The following is a 21,538-nucleotide window of genomic DNA, read 5'->3' on the forward strand; positions in this document are numbered from 1 at the left end:
GCAGAAAAATACAAGATTTGAGAGTTTTCCTTCTGGAACCCGTACGTCGTAACCAGTTTCTTCACATTTGATCTATTTCGATGTTCACGGAGCTACATCTTCTTTATTGCATCCCTTCAGATACCAAGATTCTAAGTAAACATTGAAATAAGTGAAATGATCCTCGATATTGAATGGAAATACACTGCGCCCTACTGTAGTATCAGGAGCTGATCCTATTTTGAAGTTTGCTCCGAGAGCCATTCCTTGAGGGTACCAGATCTGGAAAAAAAACTCTCTCATGGAAACTCTTTTATGAATAAAAAGGCTATCAGATTCAATTCTATATCTCAAAATACCCGCCACTTACCTCTGTATTGTGATGAAATGATCCTTTATCAATCTCATCTGGGAATGTTCTTGGTGGAAGTGCCGGAATCGGATCTTTACTATGTTCAATTCTCCACGAATCTGGAACCAACTCGTCATGTGCTTCTGCCAAATCAATATCTCCAATACGTGGCATCCCGAAAGTCACAAGTTTCGTACGAGATCCATCGATACCATAGGTTTTTGCCACGTAGGAAGAAGCTATCGAAGCCAAACCTCCACCAAGAGAATGCCCGAAGAACCACATCTTCATGTCTTGTTTTTCATTCAGAATCTTTTCCACGTCCTTCTGAATTCCCTTCTCCCATAAAGAATAGAATGCATTCAAATAATATCCATCAACAACTCCTTTTGTCACATTAAATTGAACTTTTGGATGTAGGAAGAATGAAATTCCCTCATCAATCAACTGAAACAGTGTAGTCGTTCCTCTGAACACCAGAACCATTGCATTTCGGTCTTTGAGATAAGCACTGTATGCAAAACATGTCGTCTGAAATATGAGAGTGACGTTTGTTTTTCTTCGGTGTGTTTTGGTTGTTTCTTGTGTATTTCAATGTATGTGCATTAAAAATTAAAAATTGGTGTGCAATAGCAAACATTACTCATAAAAAAATAAGTCTATGAAAGTCACTTTGAAAAATACTTTTGCAAGAAAAACTCACAATTTCAGTCTCGTCACAGTAAATTTCATATGCATTGATTATTTCAATGTTGTCGTCTTCTCCAAAACAAGTGTCCAGGGATCGAGAAAGCTGAAATTATGAATTTTTAGAAGGAATCGTGGGGGGGAAAGTAGTACCTTCTGGTAACTGGGTGCATGTGTGGCAGCAATCAACGGGAGTACGGTTTCTCTCATGAACGATTCATCATATCTGAAAACAATATATTTCGGATTAGATCAAATCTTTCGATCTGTCGATAATCTCAAAATGATTCAAATGATCGAGATATATCATAGGACAAACTAGTTAGCTACGTATTTTCCAGGCAGCTAGCCGACGGGACTTGCAAATGAACTCACTTAACATTTGAAACATCCATCGGACAATTGTATTCGTGAAGTGTCCAATCATCCACGTGGCAATTATTCGTTGTAGTCTGCTCAGAAGCACAAGTATTCGAAGTGGAACACCACTGGCACCTGTATCCGAATCCAGTAGAGTTCACACATTTTAAGCAGGAATCAACACGTGAACATGAGTCTAATGGAGCGCAGTTACTCCAGGGAATCATGCAGAATAGCCATGAAATAAGAAGTAATAAATGTCGCATTTTTAAAAATTTTCTGATCTGCTTTATTTTGACTCATTCCCTTTTATAGAATGAGTGCGTCACGGGGTATTAGGCAACGATCACTGCGATCCATTCCTTTTTCAGCGGTACTGATTAAGAAAAAGTGCAAAAATGTGAAATGACTAGGCAGTATCACTTCGAAAATAGCAACCCACGTGGCTATTTTGGAGCAGTTTTTAGAATTTAGTGGTCATCCCCACCAACTCAAAATAGGTTATCAGTTGATAAAAACATTCCATTGAGCACAAAGAGCCAATGGTCGAGACTACAGATTACTAATGATCTTTTGTCAATTTTCAGACCGCAAGAAGAACTGCCAAAGAACATAACATTTGTAATCTGTCTGGAAGTGTTATCACACCACACTCAATATATTGAGAACACCCGAAAATTAGAGTTACAGTAATCAGTTCAAACACTATAGTTACCGTAATCTGATCCCCTCGCATTCTGTTCTTTTTCAAAACCTACAAAGTATGAAATCATCTTATCGTTCCGTGATTTCTTCAAATTCATTCCTCTTTTTCTGACTTTATTGCCATGATTCATCTGATTTAACATATTCAAACAAGAATGTTTGTACTTGAATCACTATTCTTTTGTGTATTTAAAGACACCCATTTCACCATTTTGGGTCACATTTCCGAATTACCCAAAGCTTTTTTTTTTGAAAAATGGCCGCTTATTATAGTCCGTATTCAAACAACGTGTGTACAACACAACCTTATCCACAACCACCGCCTCCAGTTATTGTGTGAGTTTCTATTTACAGACAGTTTGTGTTTCTAGTTTCTATGCTAATATTTCAATAAACTCCAAAAAGTAAACTAGACTTTCCATAACTTTCCCAATTTTCAGGTGTCAACCCCAACCTGATCACTGTCATCACCATGAACCGTCTTGCTGTGAGAGCTGTTTGGCATGTTGTGCCTGTTGTTTGTGTTTCAGTTGGTTGTGTTCATGTTTAGAAGACGGTTGTTGTTGTTGTGGCTAATAAATCAATATTTTAAAAAAAATTCAAAGTTCGATATCCCTATTACTTTTCGATCTTCCTACTATGAAGCTACTCGTGAAGTAGCCTCGATGAGATAGTTCACTATTGCAAATATTTACATTGTCCAATTTCGTCGCTCTCTATCCAAAAAGAGAACAAAGACTGCACCCGGAAGAGTCTGAGCGCACAGAACAGCAACATTCTATTGTGGTATTGTGTTCGGTTTCGTAAAATTATGATTTTTTAGTAATACTTATCGGGGAAAACAATGAACAGGTTTAAATTAAAGAAAGCGGGAGGAAATGCATCAGAGGATTTTAAGGCAAAAAAAAGAAAAAGGCCACCAAAAGACTAAAAAGCAACCCATAACTTTAAAAATAAAAAAAATCTCTATACATATCTTAATTATTAAATATCACATGCAATAAATAAAATTATCGTAATTCGTAAGCACTGCCAAAACAATGGGGAAGCTCCTGGTGATGAGGATTTCAATGAAAAGAGACACAATCTTTGGGAAAAGGGGAACAACGATGGATTTTATACCCGGATATGTACAACATTTGTGGTTGATAGTTTCAATAAGAGGAAATTAAATTATTAACTGGATTGGTAATACTCCTTCCACACGAATTTCTGTCGTTGATTATCTTCAGTACAGGTTTCCAACGATACGTCAGATCCAGCTTCGGAAATTGTAATGCACATTCGTTTAGTGTTGTGTTGAATTTGTTGCGTATTCTGCAACCAGTAAATTTAGTTTTAATACTCCGAGTTGTGAAGCAAAAAATTAAGGTTATTGTATTCAAATTTATCCGATATTCCGAGTAAATATTCCTTACCCGGTCATATACGAAGTTTCCACTAACTGATCCTTTGACACAGTGATTAGCTTGAATTCGAATTCCATTTGCTGTCAGACACCATTCTCCTTGAGCCATTTGTCCTTGCACATTTAATCGAATCAACTGATTTCCACCGTATCCATGGCATCCAGATGCTCCAAGTGGTCCAGGAATACCACCCATTCTATCGAGACATTTTCCAGTTGCCGGATTTCTAGCCTCTCCCCATACGTCATTAGGTGGAAGAAGGGGATAACTCTTTAGAACATCATAGGCAACATTCTCCATATACCATTTGAATGATTTACATTGAAGCTTGTCACGAAGAGCAAGTTGAGCAGATATGTCTCCTGGATTCACATGGGCAGCTTGTGGTTCACGGGTTAAGTAATATTTTGAATAATCGTCCATCCATGTTTTCACAACACGCATCATGTTCTGAAATGAAAATATTGGGTAATGTTTACAATATCAGGTGCCTTATTTAAACATTTCAATATCAGAGCGCAGAATAAACTCACAATAGAAATCACTGGTTTTCCAGAGAACTTTCCGAAACCATAAGGCATATGGCTTCTGTAAACATGACCAACATGCGAGCAAGGAACGAAAACGATTCCACCTCCACATTGCCAAATCTTGAAACTCAATTCGTACTGTTCTCCTCCCCAGATTTGAAGTCCTTCGTCATAATATCCGAGCTCCTTGAACCACAAACGATTGATAGCGAAAAGACCTCCAGCGTGAGTTGGCGAACGGAATGGCTGACTGTTGTGCTGTCTATGAGCCGATTCTCTTTCAGTGATTTGAGTCTCTTTGTACAACAATCCCCACTCGAAAATTCCAGAATGATGAGCATTCGGACTTCCGTACACACTTCTGTATTCCCAGGAATTCGAGTCGATTCCATCGATAACTGGAACTGTCATGACTTTTCGATTCTGTTTGATTGGAGCCAGAAGTGGTGGAAGCCAATTGGTATTGACTTCACAGTGAGCATCGAGGAAGAGAACGACTTCTCCTGTTGAGTGTTTCGCTCCAATTGAACGAGCATTGATGAGTCCTTCGCGTTGTTCGGTTCGGACTACGATTACTTTTCCGTTGAAACGAGTCACATACTTGTCCAGCTTTTCTTTGAGATGAGCTAAAAACAAATAGGCGTCTTTGGTTAATTTCTTGCTATATTCGGAATGTCAGTTGGAATTTTGGAAATAATTGACTTACGTTTATCAGAATCGTCATCAACCATGACAATCGATTCAATCAACTCTGGTGGTGACCTGAGCAACACCGAATGAACAGTTCTCAACAATGGAGTCCATCCTTCGTTATGGAATACAATAACTACTGAAACAGTCGGTAGATTCTCTGGATAATCCCAATGCTTGCACTCTTTCGGTCTAATATCCGGAATAGTTCGATTCATTGAGATCAAATCAGAGACGTATGTATTGAAACCAAATTCTTTCTCTGCTGCTCTTCCAGCCGCCATTCCTTCTTCATCGGTTACAGGAACAGGTCGACCATGTTCTCCAGGTTGATTTGACGGAATTTCTGGCGTTTTAGGCTCATAATTTCCCAGTTCACCATCTCGGAAAATAGTGTTCGGATCCGGTCCTCCAGGAAGTTCTTTGTTAGTCAGTTCATCCAAATCATCGAATTTCAGAGCAGCACTATTGGAATCAAGAGAAGAGAAAGTCTGAATACAATTGGAACTTGACGGGTTAGTTATTAAAGTAAACTTTTTTTAAATCTCTGAAACTGTCTCATATTTATTCATTACAATATCCGATTACCGTAAGAGTTACTGAGCTTAAAAAGTAGAGTTTTTTCAAAGCGCTGTGAACTTTACTCGCATATTGTGAATTGAATGTGAAACCTTTTAAAATAGCTCAATTTCTTGTCTGCATACAATTCACTTTTGTCACAATAACGTCGTTTCCTCTCTTCAAAGTCACAAACTCTCACCTTTCCTTTGTTATTATATACAAATCCAAATAGAACGAGGACTCCTAGACAGATGTACGTCGTCACTCGACATCCTCTGAAAATAAATTAACTATACAAAAACAGAAATGTCTTCAAAATTCTACCTTTGCCTCCATAATCTTTGAAGTTGGAGTTTTTTCCTAGCGATAATCATTCTGGTTTATACCCTGCAAGATAAAAATACATGTTGAAGGGTATAGAAAAGTTCGAAAAAAAATCAGAAAAAAATCAGGACCAATTTAAAACGAAGAAGCTCATAAAAATTCTGTAAAACTGTACCTGTACAACGTTTCAATGTGTTGGCAATCCAGTCTCCGCCTACTTTCTGCAAGCCCGCGGCATGGCTTTCGGCAACCGCCGCACACAGTTCTCTCTGAACAAAGGCGATATTCTATTTCCTGTCGACTTTCTTCCATTTTCTGATGGTTTCCGTAGTTAATTGAATTGTTTTCTAGGTCAATTGAACATGAAAGTGCCCGTCAGAAGTATACTCGCTCTCCGGAAGGCGTCGACGGCTGTGGCTGCTGTTGAAAGTGAGGCTACGTTCAAATAAATATATAAACTGAATAAAAATTAACTAAACATCACAAATCTGAAGTATTTAATGACAACTCTCTCCTTTTCAAAAATAGAAACCTATTCTATGAAGAATCAGATTTTTAACGAACTGTCAACGATTTTTTCAATCAAAAAACCTTAACGATTGTGCCTCAAAAAATCAATTGCAGAAATTACGCCAGTCACTCTCTCATCCGAATTCTTCGATCACATTCGCCATGAAGTGTACGGAGATTCGAAAAAAGTGGATAAAGTCGTCGTAACAGTGAAAACAGAAGAATCCAGTAAGCCAGTTTTGGTTAACCGAAACGTGTCGACTGCATTCCACTGTCTTAATCGTGAGTTTTATCGGTTTTAGAATTTATCTAAAAGATGAACTTGCAGACATAAACAAGCAATTCGCTGATGATGCAGTTCTCGTCGAAGTGATTCCATCAGTTGGAGGTTCATACTTCAGTAGTGTCAATCAACCACTTCAAGATCAAGCTGAAATTCGCAAAATTGGATTCGATACGCTGGAGAACTTAAATTTAGTCAATGAAGCTTATTGGAGATCATGCTCACTGGTCACTGCTGCATTTTTAAGAGAAGCTTTAGATGTTGACGTGGATTTTAAGTTTCCAGGTGGAAATATTAAAGACGGATTCTTCTCAGTTGTTGTAAAAGGATTGGATGGAAATATTTTCACACCGGTGAGTTGTTTTGAAAAAGTATTATTGTTGATGTTAAAATTTTGCTGAATCAGCGAGTTGTTTTTATAATCTCGTTTGAGAAGCTATGAACAACTAGAGCCTTAAACAAAAAAACATGTTTACAGGATGAGCTGGGAACAATCAATCGGTTTGGAAAATCCTATATCCGAGAAGAAAAACAATTGGAAGTAATTTCAATTCCAAGCACAATAGCAGAAGAGTCTGGAATCAACGGAGATAATTTGATTCGAATCGGTCGTCAAGTATTCTCAACAAATGGTCCAGTCATCAGATCTACTCGTCAAATTGGTCGTTTTTTGATTCTTCGATCTAAAATTGCTGCAAAATCTGAGAAAGATGTTATCGTCGGAGGAGTGTCGATTCCAACAAAACAACCAACTTCTTCTTATTCCTGGAGTCTTATTGCGAAGAATGCTAATCAGAAATTCAATAGAAATTTATGAATTTTGTAGATCTCTTTTCTTAACTCCATTGTTAAATTTAGACTTTCAGTTTTCATATTCTGCAGTGTTTAAGCATCAAGTTTCACGAAAAAGTTTCACGAAAAAAAAATTTTTTTTTTAAGAAAAAAAAAATTTTTTGAATTATTAAAAATCTGGTACTGTTTTTGTAGAGTAGTTAGATTTTTGCGCATTATCTTTTGTTATTCTCTTCTTCGTTATTTCTGATCTTCTATTCAAATTTACAAAAAATCTTTCAAGAAACGCTTGATATTCTTTGTGCACAATGGGGAGTTTTTCAAGAAAACTGAATAATTTATTATTAATTAGAACATATGTACAAAAAAAATTCTAGATAAAGTGGCTAAAACAACTTCGAGCCACTCAAAAACTAAGTTAACCATTTTTCAGGAAGTTATTGAAGAATCCCTGAGCTACTTCCCCGCTAATCAAGTTATTCAGTTGTCCTAAAACAGCTGCTGGTGACTGATCCATCATTCCAGAAACCTCCTCACATCGTTTCATAGCTCTCTGCAATTGAGTTCCAATCTCTAAACTAGCAATCACATCACACGTGGCAACAGCCTCTCTCAATGAATCGCATTGCTGTCTTTCGGCACCGCGTCGACACGTTTCTTGTGATGCCTTCAGAAGATCAATCTCTCCTGTCATGATTGCTCTTCGGAGTTCTTCACCCCACGCATCGAATGTCTTCTCATCAGCTTGATCTTGACATTTTCCATATGCGATTTGCATAAATTCAGAAATAAATGGAAGACATCCTTTTCCACGTGGCAAACCGAAATTACTATCGGCATTTGGCACGAGATCTTGAATTCCGATTTGGGGGAGCGGCTCTGGTTTTCCAGATGCTCCCTGGGGCTGAGTACCGGTGCCAACTTGAAGGAAACGACGGGCGATTTGCATGAATGGAGATCCATCGAATGAGTTTGTCTGAAATTTAAACAATTGAACATGCTAGAAGTTATGGAAAGACAGGAATTTTTATGCCAAAGCATTCAATGACTCACAGGTGCTGGAGGCCTTGACAGCGTTGGAGCAGCAGCGGCAGCAGAAGATGCAGAAGCTGGAGCAGCCACTTCGACTGGAACGGCATCTTGTGCTTCTGGAAGAGCTTCTCCAATGGGTTCAGCATATCGAATCTCTCGAATCTTCTCTCCCATCGCAACGTTCTTTTTGAATTCTCGAACTCCCAAAACATCTCGTCCGCCTGTATCAAACGTATTATCTCTAGAAGACGAATCTTGAGAATTGGAAATTCCAAAAATTGGTGGCATGGTTACTGTAGATGGAGTCGAAGGAAGAGGCGGAGTTCCGAAAGTCATTGGAGGAAGAGTTGGGAATGTGGATGGAGGTGGTGGAGGAGTGGGGTTGGCATTTTGAGATCCCATTTTATCAAGAGCATCGAGGAAGGCGTTTCGTCCTTGGAACGCCAAGTTTTGGATAGCTGAAATGAGAGATGTTGGGAAAGAATTCTGAATAATCTGGGCATCCGGAAATGCGGACACACAGACAGACGACTAAATGAAAACTCGTTTAATTCTCACCTCCACCAATCATCTGTGACGGTCTTTGTTCGGGTGTCGGTGGTTTCGGAGCGGCTATCGTCCTCCTTCAATTCGGAATACTTTGTACTTTTTTCAAGTTGTTTCGTTGTTTCTCTTACATCAAAAACAGGTTCTTTTGGTGGAAACCCACCGTTTAACCCTAATCCTTGTCAAAAAGTCGAGAAAGTAATTTTGATTTTTTTAAACTTTCGGAATTTTGATATTCTGGAGAAGAGGTGTGCAGATTTGGTAGAATTCTCATTTTAGAGTACGGTTGGTATTCATAGCAAGCTGGGGGTGGTGTGAACTCAAGGTTCGCTTTTTTGGAGCTCGAAAAGAACAAATGGGTACTGTAACCTTGAAAGAAAAGGACTATTGCTATTCAATGAGATAATCTCTATAGACTAAAATATTTCAGAAACTACTGACTCAGATTTCAATCAAAGATGATCCTACTGTAGAAGTGCAATCAGATCAAGTTGCAACAATTTTCAAAAAGAGAAAACTCACTGAACATCTCTCTCGTTCTCTTTCATATTATTAGTTGCCATTGACGATAACTCTGTTGCCAACTCAGCCATACTTCGCATATTCTCAGGTCGTAACAATGAAAGCAATGGCTGAATGTCCATATTCTATAAACTGAAATTTCAGGTTTCAAATCTGAAATCGACGGAACTCACCTGACATTGAATACCTGGAAAGGTCAGGAGAAAAAGTAAAAGTATCATATCTGTGTAAGTGAGAGGGATACCTAAATAAAAGTGAGATGTGTTGTCAAAAAGGTGAAAAGAAAAAGGGACGGATGTCTTTCTGTGGTTATGGTTGGGTGACAGAGAGGATACAGGCAATCTGGGCAACGAGGCATGTCTGCTTCTCTGGTTGAGTCTCTATGGCTTGCATACTATCTACGAAGATTCAAGTTCTTCTGAATGAGAGAGAAGAGAGGGATGAAGAAGCTTAGTGATGAGAATGGAAGGAATGACTCATTAACTACTGCATCATTCTTTTATCATGTAGCTACATCATTGCGTTTTCACGATTATGATGATGATGTAATCAGTAATTACGAGGAACGACACGAAGAAGGCTTGAAGTTAGGTACGAATCTTGATGAGACTGGTTTGGTTCTAGAAGATACGTGGGATGATTAAGGTTCAAGAAGATATTAGAGACTACATGGGTAATCACATCTCTAGCATAGAGAAAGATGCGCACTTTACAAAGTTTTAAACAACAACAACAACCATCTTAAGATTCAGACACACATTGACAGTTTTCATAGTTATCTATTATATATTCGTGAATCTCTTAATCCTCTCTGAAACCATATTTCCCAGTTTCAGTTTCAGCAGTTACATTTCATGAAACTATCCATCTACAATGTAACAAAAATACTATTCTTGATTTCTTTTCACTTTTCGAAAATCGAATGGCATCCTCTGATAACTTCAATCAACTGGAAAGAGAAGGTAAATCGTTGACAACTGGCTGCCAGTTCCATGGATCGAAAGGGAAAGTTATTCATGTAGCATATTATGGGAATAAAACAAGTTCAAAAACAAATAAATTTTAAATTGAAGAGTCTCTAAAAATAAATACTTTATTTTTTCGAATCAATTAGTTCACAAGTAATTCATCACTCTTCCTATCCCTCAAAACTCAATCTTTCTCTCCGGCCGTGGCTTCATCCATGGATTATTCTTCAGCCATTCCTCATAATCCGCTTTCGCCCCAATATCCGCCTCTCTTTGCCATGGAGCTGGCAGTTTCATTGGTTTCCGATCAACCCAATCTTGGATAATTCTTTCAATGAAATAAGCAGTCTGGTACACATTTTTATTTGTGGCTGCCATACAGTATTGATTGATGTGTTTCATCTGAAAAGTTGGGTTAATGAGAAGAGAATAAACCCAATAAATACCTTCAAATCAGTCAGTGGATCCCGATATGACAACTTCTTTATAAAATTATATTTAGCCAATGCCATCGTGGTATGCTCCATATCATTATCTTTTTCCCATTCTAGTGGTTCCTGCAATTCCGATTTCAGGAACTGACGCACAGTTTTAAATGCGTCTCGGAATAGTAAGAGTACTGTAGAACACTCGATCTCACCTCATTCAAAATTCTTGCACAGACGTAAAACCATGACTCATAATCATCAGCTGTTCCAGTTGCCATTCGAAAATGTTGCCTTCTTGACATGTAAGGATTCACAGGATTTTTAGGAAGACGCTCTCTTCTGAATTCTTTCTTCAATCTTCTCAATTTATCATTTTGCATTTCGGGTTTTTTCTTCAGAGATTCACGTGTATTTGCAAATTCGAAATTGTTGAAAACAAAGCTGAGGCTATCGGAAGATGAATAGGAAAACGACGAAGGACTGATATTGAGATGACAGTAACCGACCTGCAAGTCATTTAGATAGTAATTGAATAAGTCGAAACTACGGAAATTAACCTTATGCAAGTCTTTGACACAGTAAAACGTCTGCTGAATGATATGAACATAAGCTGAAATGTCCATCTTTTCCTTGATAACAGAACTCAATTCTTTTCGATTCTGAAAAATTTCGAAATCTAGTGACCCAGTTACTCTTTCGGTTACCACTGTTGTGATCCAATACTGCAAATTCAGGTACTGCCCATGAAACAATAATCTCATTGAGTTTCGTGAATTAATTTGAGCGAGACGAGCGAGGATTTGAGCTTCTTTCTGAAAAATGAAAATTTCGGGAATGGAATGAGTTCTGCAATTTTTTAATCTTTAAAGTCTACTCACCGAACCACATTTATCAAAAGAAATTGAACATTGCCACCGGAAAGTTGCTTTCACGTTCTGCTCGGGCTGTGTATACCGAACTTGGCAAGTAACTTGCCCGTAGTTTCCAATCACGTCTTCATTTGTGGCGATACTGAAATTTTAATAATTGAATGAGGAGTGTGAAACCTAAAACTCACTATAAATTGTCGACATCCACTCTATCCTTTTGTTTTATATGCTTCTCAGTAGACTTCATCTCGATTGCATTAAGAGTTGGTTTAATTGGAAATTGTCTCTGATATTCCACACGTTTCGAAGGTTTTTTCGGCTTCACAGGAGTCACAGAGTTTACTTTTGCTCCTGACTTTGACACTTTCGGTTTTTTCGGGATTTGACACTTTCTCCATACAGTTAGACCTTTTCTCTTTGCCAATTTTTGAAGTTTTCTCCGATATCTTCTATACTTCTTCTTCTTATGTCTTGCCTTTTTGAAACATTTTTTGAAATGTCGAATTGCTTTTCGTTTCGGAGCACAAGTCATAGCACGAGCTTTGTGAAATTTGAACAGAATCTCTTTTCTTTTTCTTCTCAAATAGTTCAATCTTCCCTCAATCATTTCTGTTGTCATTCCCTTCATTATATTTCCTATCAGTTGAAGTTTTCGCTCTTTAGAGCCTGGGAGATGTCTTCGAAGTCTGTGTTTTCTTTGTCTCACCTTCTTCTTTCTAATTTTTTTTCGTTTTTTCAGCTCGTTTCTTTTATCTTTTTCTGCTTTCTCGGCAGGTGAAACAGATGATTTAGAAGTTTTCGATGTGGTCGAACTTTTCGTTTTCAGAGTCTTTGCTTTTCTCTTTCTCTTTCTCCTTCTCCTGTATTTTCGAAGAAGGGCGCGCCATTTCGCCTTTCTTTTCGATCCTGCCGGGTACTTACATCTCCGTTTTTTCCTACGATAACGAGGATCCACGTAACCTGGAAGACACAGAACGTTTGTGAACAAAACACTGAGAAATTTCTGAAAAAAGATTTCTTTTTTTGCGAATTTATTGGGTTCCAATGGAGAAACTTAAGAATTTTCAGAACTGTGGCATAGTGTGAATTGTCAATTGGAAATTCAGTTCGATTTCTAAGAATTCAGATAAACAAAAAGTATTTTTCTCTGTACGCTTTCCATCTTTTTCTTTCACCAACTAGATCTCTTACCTGGCAGAATGCCGATCTCTACCAACATATTCGTGTTTAGTCCGATGCGAGGAGTTTTTAATTTGAAAATAGACGAGTTTCATTCAAAACTCCATGAAAATGCTGGAAAAATTGGGGCACACGGGAAAAATGAGAAGAGTTCGAAGGTCGAAGGCAAACGCGGGAAATTCAAGATTTTTCACAACAAAATGCAATGATTGGAATCAAGTGAAAAGGTAGGAGAAAAAATAAATAAGGACCCGTATGCCAGAAATAGAGAAAATATAATACAGAAATAGGGTGAAAAAATGAATTTGAAAATGGGCAGAAACATTGAAAGACACCAATTTGGGCCAGTTTATAGAAGAGAAATCATAGGGAAAGGAGAAATATAGCACTGGGAAAAATAAGAGGAATCTCGGGATTGATGACGGACGAAATAAATGAGTTTTTGTTTAATGGAATGTTTCTTTTTCTTTGGATCATTGAACTTCTTCCACTTCCTTAGGAGTTGGTGGTTCCATTTTCAGAGTGGGCATCGAAATTTCTGTGCAATTCTTCAGAAAATGAAGACAAGATCCTCGAACCGCCCATGTGAACTGCTGCCAGTCACTTTTCCTCCACATCTCCACACGAATCTCCTCTTCATTCTCAAGCTGTGTCACTCGGATTTCGTTACCACAGTCGGTTAAGGTGACCATTTTGTGCTGAAAATCAGATATAGGTTATATGTCATTCAAATGAACTGCTTACATTCTTCGCATTGTTCTCAAAACAATATTCACCAGATTTTCTTGCATTAAATGTGAATACTAGGTCAGAGTCGGTGGCTATTTGAAGAAGAGCAGCAATACTGGAACCGTCATTTAAATGGAAATCTGATGATGAGGTGGATATATGTGTACTGCCACTGACTGATGAGGAGGATGAATCTTCTTCTTTCTGAAAGAATTTCAGATGATTCGTTTCAATTCTAAAAGAGATAACTTACTGTAATCAGGTACGTGTTGTTCAACTTGCTGAGAAAAACAGAATCACTCGTCAGACTTTCATTTTCATTTGAGGCATTTCCTTCCTGAAATAAATTTAAGTTAATTTACTTGTTTCATTATAAAAACAGTAACTCACAATAGAGTTAGCAGATGGGGATGTGCTGGAGTGGGAGTACTGTTTTGCCTGTTCGATAAGAGCTTGCAAGAAGTCATCTGGAGCTCCCATTTTGATTTCTGCAGTGGCGAATGGATTGAATCCAAATGGTGATGGTTGAGAAAGTGCTTTCAGGAGCATGTCTTCTGGCTGAAAAATGAAGAATTTCCAACAATCAGTGCTCTGTGAAATCAGAAATGTCTTAAACGAACTTAGAATTCTTTTTCTGGTTCGAATTCCAGTAGGAATGAAGTCAAAACATCACCTCTTTTTATGGATATTTCCCAAATTATATCAGGCACAGAACCATTTCAAAACGTTGTTTCCCATCTCATTCAACCACTTTTCTGCCTATATTAGTGTCTCATCTCTTTCTCTAAAAAACCATTTTCCCAAATCTTCTCAAAAAAGTGAATGCTTTTCCTTTTGTAAATGTCCAATGTCCAGTTTACACATTCAATCGAAAATTGGGAAAAAAAGAAAGGAAGAGAAGAAATAAAACTGGATTTCGGGTGGTCTCTCCTTTTTTGGAATATATTCTATAAAAGCTACTTTCCTAAAACTTTCTTCCCAAAATGTGTCTGCTTCTCTCTCGTTTTATCACAATGCTTCTCCCATTTTTCTGTTTTCTTTTTCCGCGTGGCGCCCCGCGCGGAAGGGAATTGTAAAAATTAATGCGAATTGCGAATTTCGGTGATTTCTAGGTCACAAGTTCTCATTCCCCATTCTATTTCAAACATGTTTTTCTACCTAATAAAAACAGTAGGGAAAAGTAAGAGACGCAAAGACAAAAATGATATATCCGTGTGTCTTTGTGGTTTTTTTCCGCATCCACCATGTGTTTTTGGGTAAAAGAAAAATTGCCGGATAGTTGGGAAATGGATAAACTGGTTTTTGAATAGGTTTTTCGACCTAGATTTGGATAACTTGAGGTTGACTCGGATATCCGAATATCCTTATCAAGAATTGTTGGGAGACTGAGTTTTTGAACCGAATTCAAGAGAAAAAATTGATCAGAATTGGGATCCAAGTCCCAAAAAAAGAAGCCCGGTTACACATTTCTCAAAGTTTGCTGAAAGAAAAAATCGTACCTGTTTCTTCATTCGTGGTGCATAATTTGCTGGAGCTTGAGAGTTAATTTTCTCTTCACAGATCGCCCAAAGACCACCTGGTCCTGAAAGTAAGGATAGTTAGGTTACAGCGACAATAGAAGATTTAAAGATGGTTTTCAAATAGAAAGAAATTCTACACTCTTACCTGTATCATGTTTCCTTTTCAAATGAAACTTCATTGTCGTCGGACTTCTATCATTTGTAACCCAGTGACAGAATCTACAACGAACTCCTGCGAGACCATGGGTTCGGAGGTCCGTGAAGAACTCCCAGACCTAAAAAATCATCAGTCTCAAAACTTAATATTTCTCAGAAACTCACTGGATTACTCTTCTTTCTTCCGGCATTTCTCGGATTCGGAATATTCGGTGCCGGAGCCAAACCGGTTCTCATGATTGCGTCCGGGATTACTGTAGTTGTTGTCATCATTTTCGCATAAGAATTAAGGAAGAGCTAGAAATAACTTAGGAAAAAATGAGTTAAAATCAGAAAATAAGAATAAATAATATCATGTTGCAGATATGAGAGAGAAAGGGAGAAGAGAGGAAGGTAGCGAGTGGGAGTGTTCGGAAGAAGAACGTCTGTCTGTGTGTCGCAATGTCCGAATTTCTGATCACAAGTAAGAATGGTTGCATCTAGATTTCAAGCAGAGATAGGACGACAGATAACGATTAGTGGGAACAGTGAATCAGCAAAAACAATAAAATAATTGAAACAAAGTTTTGAATATGGACACTCGAATTGGAAAAATGTTGAAAATTGGAAAAAGAAACATTGATTATCACCAGATTTCATTCTAGAATAGGATACAGAAATCAATCGAATACTAGATTTTTCTCCAAAAAAGGGAAGGGGGAGGGGTGTGACATGAAACATGAAATCGAAAACTGACCCAATTTTTGGTTCTCCGAAAATAGTTTTCTGTGTCTGCGTATATTTAAACTACTGACTATCCTCTGGATTCTTTGGGAACATATGTTTCTATTCTTATTGTTGCATAACTACTAACTGCATAGCTAATAACTGCATTATTAAACAATTTTTTATAATTGACTCTTCAACATGTCATATTTTTGATAGAAACTGTCAGATAACCCTATCGGAATCGCTACAGTAATCTGTTTTTTCCATGATTAAAAATTTGAAAGTTCAAGAAAGAAAATGTCGATGAGACTGGTGACCGTTGAATCTAAATCCTTACGAAACTTTCAGATCTAACTCGGTCTGATAGTATTGTTTTAGATTTCAAAAAGCATCCAACTCAACCTAAAAATCTATGTTACTTCGAGGTTATGAAATTTGACAACTAGTTCATCACTATTTTTTCCCAAAAATCCAAATCGAGGGCACGAACACAAAAAGATTTTTGGGGCGTGGAGAAGAGGGGTTTTAGGATTTTCACTCCCACCACAGGCCATCACCGAATGGATTTTTGAATTGTGAATTTCGAATTGAATTGCTTTTGGAAAAAGGGAAAATACGAGAATTCGCCTGCAGGCGGAATTTCGGAATTCACGAATTTTCGCGGAAAAGAAGGATTGAGAAGACGAAAAAATGGTGAGTGGCGAAATGATGAAAACATAAAATTTCACAGGAGCAGATTTTGATTGGAAAGGGTTTTTCGAGTTTTCAGGCGGACTCGGATTTGCATAAAATTTGTTGAAAATTGAATTTCGGAGAAAACAAAATCTATATTTAGTTTTTATTTGAAGCCTTGACTCAGAAGTCTCGGCTTATTGACTTCAAAAATTCAAATGTTCCTAGAGACTTCTCCCTTCAAATGACCTCCGCATGGATAATCAGAACGAAAATATTTTCAAGGGCGTCTGGCTTTGATCTTTTCTCGAATGTTTCTATTGAGTCTTTTCTCAAGGTTGAAATGTTTTGAACATATTCAAAAGTATCTGCTCTATCTGACAAAATGTTGAAAAAGAAATGGGCGGCGACTGATTTGAACGGAAGAAGGAGTGGTTTTCTAGATCTTATCTCTAGATTGATTCATCATAATCCAACTATTCAAATCTATAAATAAACCCAGACTGAATCTGGAATCTACAGTTATTTTCCGCTATATATACACATCTGAACTTTGAATTTTAATTGAAATTAATGAGTTTTTCCAGTCTTTGAAAAAGTGAAACTCCGGTGAACAAGTCAAATGTCAGATCGAACGAAAAGTGAAATTTAAGAGAATATGTCGAAATGTATTCCCTCATAAATCATACATTTCCGATACTAACTAGCAATTATGAAGACAGAAAAGCTGGAAATGAAATTTAGGTTCGGAATATTCGTATAATACCAGGAACTAATAATAATAATAATGAAAATTTGAATGAAAAGAGCGTATGCAACCTTTTTTTCGAAAATGTGTAGGTGGAGGAGAGATTTCAAAGTTTTCGGATTTCCAATTTTGATCTCAGACATAAAATTTGAAAAGAAAGAAATTAGCCCATAGTTTCAGGGATACGAAAAAATTAGAGATGAAGAGAGTGTAGACAATCAGACACTCTGGTTTCTCTGCTCTCTCCTAAAAATTTCTTCAAAAAAGCAATTACCTATGAATATTTTTTGAAAGTGTTGAAAGCTTCCATCGGGATTCGATGTTATACTAAATTTCAACAATTCAAAAAAAAAATTGTTTTCATCCCACGAAAAAAATAAAACGGAAATCAAAAAATTTGCAATCCGATATATCGGATGAAGGCCATATCTCCGAAAATGGGCGGAGCCTCTTCCCTCTCTTCTGTGGATTTTAGAAATAGAAATAAGAGGGAGGGAAAAGTGAAAAAATGGGGAGAAAGAGAGATGGATTACTGACCGGTTTTGTGGTTTTTGAGATGGAAATGGATGAGAAGAAGAAGAAAAAAGATGGAAAGTTTTTGAAGCTTTTTGACGACAAAACGAAAGATGGAACGAAACGCAAATTATGGTAAAACGATTTGATTTCGAAAAAAGAAAAGAGAGAAAATGGGAAATGAACGTTATTTCAAAGAGATATTCAGAATGTTGGGTGGGAGAAAAAAGATTCGAGGATGCAGGCGTTGGCAAGATTATGATCGATGAAAAAAGGTTGGCATTTTGAGATTTCATCGGAATATGTTTTCATACAGTTTAGGATGGGTGTTGGACTAATTGGGATTCAGATGATCGAGAGGAAAAAACGACGGAACTTCCAGATCGAACTCTTGCTCACATGGTCTTCGAGATTTCCGAGATTTGAGAAGCTGGCAGAGCTCTAACACACTGTTAGAATCTAGTATCAATTACCCATCAACAAAAAACTTGAAACATTTCAACACAATGGAAACAGACACTTATATCACATATAAATTCTTGAGGACCGGAACACGTAAAAAATGACGTCATAGAGGACAGACACAAAAGAGAAAGCTTCGGAATTAGTCATTACTTGACTTTCTATTAGTTCGATTGTCATAAGATATGTTCGCTTGATTCATGTTATTCTAGAATTCTGAAAAGAGTCGGCATCTCTTAAGAATCGTACTTTGCTGAAAAATCTATCTGAATCGGGAGACTCAAAAAGGGTTGTTATAGACATGGCGCTAATATATTCAAGAATACTGTTATTAGCTACATTTCACTGTACAAAAATAAAAAATTCAGCGTATTTGTCAAGTTTGAAAAAGCCATTATAAACAAAAAACCAACATAGAACATTCGAGTTTAGCCTACCGAACCTTCAAACTTTCTAATTTTCGAGTTCAACCAATTTTCAACTCAAAACACAACAAGTCCATTCAAAAAATAGGTCATTTTTGTTCAAAATTAAATTCAATGGACATGGAATACAAAAAAAGTCAAATGCCTATTCAAATTGACCTGGAAAAAATAGTGGGACACTGTGAGTGAAAGTAAAAAAGAAATTGGACGGTCATCTCTTCTTTCTCTCTTCTTCAGCCCATACAGACAGACACAGAAATATATTTCCGAATTTAATTGTACCTAATGTGATGGATGACTGCTAGAGTAAGGGGATACAGGATACTTGTTGGATTTCAAAAACAGACGAGAGGTGTCGTCGGTTGGGACGAGTTTTCAAGAAAATTTAAATGAAATGGACTGATGGAGCATCTTTGAACCAGATATTACAGGTTGTTCAGGTCTCAAAATGTGCAATCAATTTTCTACAAATAAACGAAAATTCTAACAAAATCCCCCAGTTGACGTAACAAATTAAGGTAATCATTAGTCTCAATTTTTCGTAAAAACACAAGTGATAAAAAGATATAAAAACAGAAAAGTGGGCCATGAAAAGAGAAGAAAAAAGGAAATTAGGTTTCTCGGTTTTTCGTTTCGAGAGAAGAATGCAGTCCAATCTGTCCGGGAAACACTCTTTTTTCGTATTCTTGTTGCAGCTGATAAGCCGAGAAAAGACAAATGTTTAGTGTGTACATGTGTATGCCTTTTTAACAATAAAAAACTGTCTTTCCGCGAAAAATTTTGGAATTAAATTGGGAGGAGGCGAGAGGAGAAAGTTTAATTTTTGAAATTTTGGAAAAGTCATGCTTTCTGAAATTTGAAACGAGAGAAAGAAGTCTGGAAACGAAAGAAGTTTTGAATCCAAATCTGTAAAATGATTCTGCTGAAAACTGAAAAAATGAAGAATTTGGAGACTAGAAAACTAAAAACTTTCAAAAATCATCAAATTCAATTTTTTCCAAAAATTGGTCCAAAACCGAAAGATAGAAATTTCTCTTTTTTCAGTGAAAACGAAACTAAAAGAGTTTTCGTAAACAATTTTTCTCTTTCAAAAAACAGAACATTTTCAAAAAAAAATGTGGAACTTTTGGAAGGGGTCTATAGCAGCGAGCCACTGCAAAAATGAGAAAAAATTTTCGTTTTTTTTCGGGGAAATATTAGGAAGAGGCCCAAAATTTTGTATGTATGAAGAGTTTTTTGAATAGAAAGGTCCCCAAAAAAGAGGAAAACTTTCCTTCCAAAGAGCTCTCCTCCAATTCAATTACTTGAAAAGAGGGCTCAATGAAATAGTGTGGAAGAAGTAAGAAACGCAGAGAGAAAATGAAGTAGTCGTCCCAATTTTTCGTCACTTTTTATGATGCTCTTCAAGATGAATTTTAAGAAGTTGCAACATAAAAAATTGACAGAAACCGAAAATTGGGAAGCAACGAGCAAGTTTCTATAGGGGCTCATCTCTTTTCTTGAAGTGGATACTATGAAGTTTTCAAGAATAAAACATACCAGAATACTCAAATTTACCTGAATTTAATAAAAATTCGAAAAAAGAAAATGATAACAGAGGGTTCAAAAACATAAAAAGTAATGAGAAAGAGAATAAAAAAGATGGTAACAACACAACAACAACAATAAAAATGTGCAGTTCTGGTAAGAATTGTAACAATGAAAAACGGGGATTGAAAACTGCAAATTTTCGAAGAGCGGTAGATTCAGATGGAAGCTTAATAGAGGAGAAAACAGTGAAAATCAGAAGAACAAGGAAGATAAGAAAATCAATGGGAACAAAAATGAGAAGCGATGGTTGAACATAGTGGGCGGAGTCTCCAGAATTATCCGACCTCCATATCTTCCTCCTCATCGTCGTTATCGTCATTCTGAAAAGTGAACGGTTTTTACAAATTTACAATAATGTGCTGCTAGGGGTTTCAAAACTTTTTTTAAGGCAAAAAAACAAAACTGTGCGGCATCTCAATTCGAATTGATTGTTTCCGGCTGCGATGACATTTTTTTTAATTTAATAACGTTATCTTCCATTTTTTGTTGCTTTCCTACATTTTTCTAATTTATATTTCGTAAATACCAGACTTGCAACGGGCCGGGCCGGAATGAAAATTTCTAGGGCCCGGCCCGGCCCGGCCCGGTGGGCCCGGAAGTTCAGTACTGAAAAAAATTCAAATTTTTTTTTCGAAAATTTCCCGATTTTTTTTGAAAAATATTTCTTAAAAACAATTTTTTGTAGGTTTCGAAGGGTTTTGAAAAATATACTTGAGGAAAAATATGAAAAATTTTCAGAAAATAAATTTTTGGACAAAAATTGTAGTGAAAAAAGTTCAAAAATTCAAATCCGGGCCGGCCCGGAATTTTGCAAGTCTGGTAAATACTAGGAATTTTAGAGAAAACCTAGGGATAAATATGTTCATACAACCCCAAAAATCAGGTTCTCATTATACAACACGATGAGACATTGCGTCCATTGCCTTGCCTTGCTTCGGCCAATCAACCAGCTAGCCAGTCAACACAAAAACTGAAATTACACCTAGAAAACTTAATATGGATTTGAGATCACCCACAGGCGATAAAGATCCTCATTTAGTAGGAGAGAGAAGATAAACTGAGAAAGTTTTATAGTGACAAGGGGAAATTGTAATTTTTAATTGAATAAGGTTGCCTATGTGAAGTCTTTTGAGAGGGGTAGACATTTTAAAAGACTGCGAAATTTCTAACTCTTATAAAACTTATTGGAGTGAGGAGGGTGCGAAAGCATAGTAAGTGACTTTTGCTAACTTGGAAACCGCTTTGAATGAAAGTCCTATTTTTACAAATGATTTTTTGAAGTCCTTACG

The 21,538-nt window shown here is 37.0% G+C and overlaps 7 protein-coding genes across 7 annotated transcripts; 2 read left to right on the forward strand and 5 right to left on the reverse strand.

The window, feature by feature from the left end:
• Positions 1-84: 84 nt before the first annotated feature.
• GCK72_019249 (uncharacterized protein) lies at positions 85-1,644 on the reverse strand (the record flags this gene model as incomplete). Its single annotated transcript, XM_003115564.2, has 5 exons — positions 85-261; positions 350-862; positions 1,035-1,124; positions 1,172-1,244; positions 1,394-1,644. The coding sequence occupies 5 exons, from the start codon at positions 1,642-1,644 to the stop codon at positions 85-87; spliced, it is 1,104 nt and encodes a 367-aa protein (XP_003115612.2).
• GCK72_019250 (uncharacterized protein) lies at positions 394-2,633 on the forward strand (the record flags this gene model as incomplete). Its single annotated transcript, XM_053732942.1, has 2 exons — positions 394-559; positions 2,524-2,633. The coding sequence occupies 2 exons, from the start codon at positions 394-396 to the stop codon at positions 2,631-2,633; spliced, it is 276 nt and encodes a 91-aa protein (XP_053581855.1).
• Positions 2,634-3,259: 626 nt separating this feature from the next.
• Positions 3,260-5,647, reverse strand: GCK72_019251 (uncharacterized protein; the record flags this gene model as incomplete). The annotated part of the gene is made up of 6 exons (XM_003115524.2): positions 3,260-3,400; positions 3,502-3,942; positions 4,026-4,648; positions 4,729-5,203; positions 5,473-5,548; positions 5,598-5,647. The coding sequence occupies 6 exons, from the start codon at positions 5,645-5,647 to the stop codon at positions 3,260-3,262; spliced, it is 1,806 nt and encodes a 601-aa protein (XP_003115572.2).
• Positions 5,648-5,959: 312 nt separating this feature from the next.
• GCK72_019252 (uncharacterized protein) lies at positions 5,960-7,207 on the forward strand (the record flags this gene model as incomplete). Its single annotated transcript, XM_003115663.2, has 4 exons — positions 5,960-6,026; positions 6,222-6,389; positions 6,436-6,743; positions 6,869-7,207. 4 exons carry the CDS (start codon positions 5,960-5,962, stop codon positions 7,205-7,207), a joined length of 882 nt encoding a protein of 293 aa, XP_003115711.2.
• Positions 7,208-7,600: 393 nt separating this feature from the next.
• Positions 7,601-9,404, reverse strand: GCK72_019253 (uncharacterized protein; the record flags this gene model as incomplete). The annotated part of the gene is made up of 4 exons (XM_003115762.2): positions 7,601-8,158; positions 8,236-8,672; positions 8,773-8,837; positions 9,283-9,404. The coding sequence occupies 4 exons, from the start codon at positions 9,402-9,404 to the stop codon at positions 7,601-7,603; spliced, it is 1,182 nt and encodes a 393-aa protein (XP_003115810.2).
• Positions 9,405-10,427: 1,023 nt separating this feature from the next.
• Positions 10,428-12,766, reverse strand: GCK72_019254 (uncharacterized protein; the record flags this gene model as incomplete). The annotated part of the gene is made up of 8 exons (XM_003115291.2): positions 10,428-10,652; positions 10,697-10,807; positions 10,891-11,184; positions 11,236-11,337; positions 11,383-11,490; positions 11,557-11,689; positions 11,736-12,507; positions 12,739-12,766. 8 exons carry the CDS (start codon positions 12,764-12,766, stop codon positions 10,428-10,430), a joined length of 1,773 nt encoding a protein of 590 aa, XP_003115339.2.
• A 433-nt stretch (positions 12,767-13,199) lies between these two features.
• On the reverse strand, positions 13,200-15,404 carry GCK72_019255 (uncharacterized protein; the record flags this gene model as incomplete). The annotated part of the gene is made up of 7 exons (XM_003115464.2): positions 13,200-13,424; positions 13,471-13,659; positions 13,709-13,792; positions 13,846-14,013; positions 14,955-15,037; positions 15,121-15,250; positions 15,297-15,404. The coding sequence occupies 7 exons, from the start codon at positions 15,402-15,404 to the stop codon at positions 13,200-13,202; spliced, it is 987 nt and encodes a 328-aa protein (XP_003115512.2).
• Between the last annotated feature and the right edge of the window lie 6,134 nt (positions 15,405-21,538).

Source organism: Caenorhabditis remanei, chromosome V (genome assembly GCF_010183535.1).
Source record: "Caenorhabditis remanei strain PX506 chromosome V, whole genome shotgun sequence".
Lineage (NCBI taxonomy): Eukaryota > Metazoa > Nematoda > Chromadorea > Rhabditida > Rhabditidae > Caenorhabditis > Caenorhabditis remanei.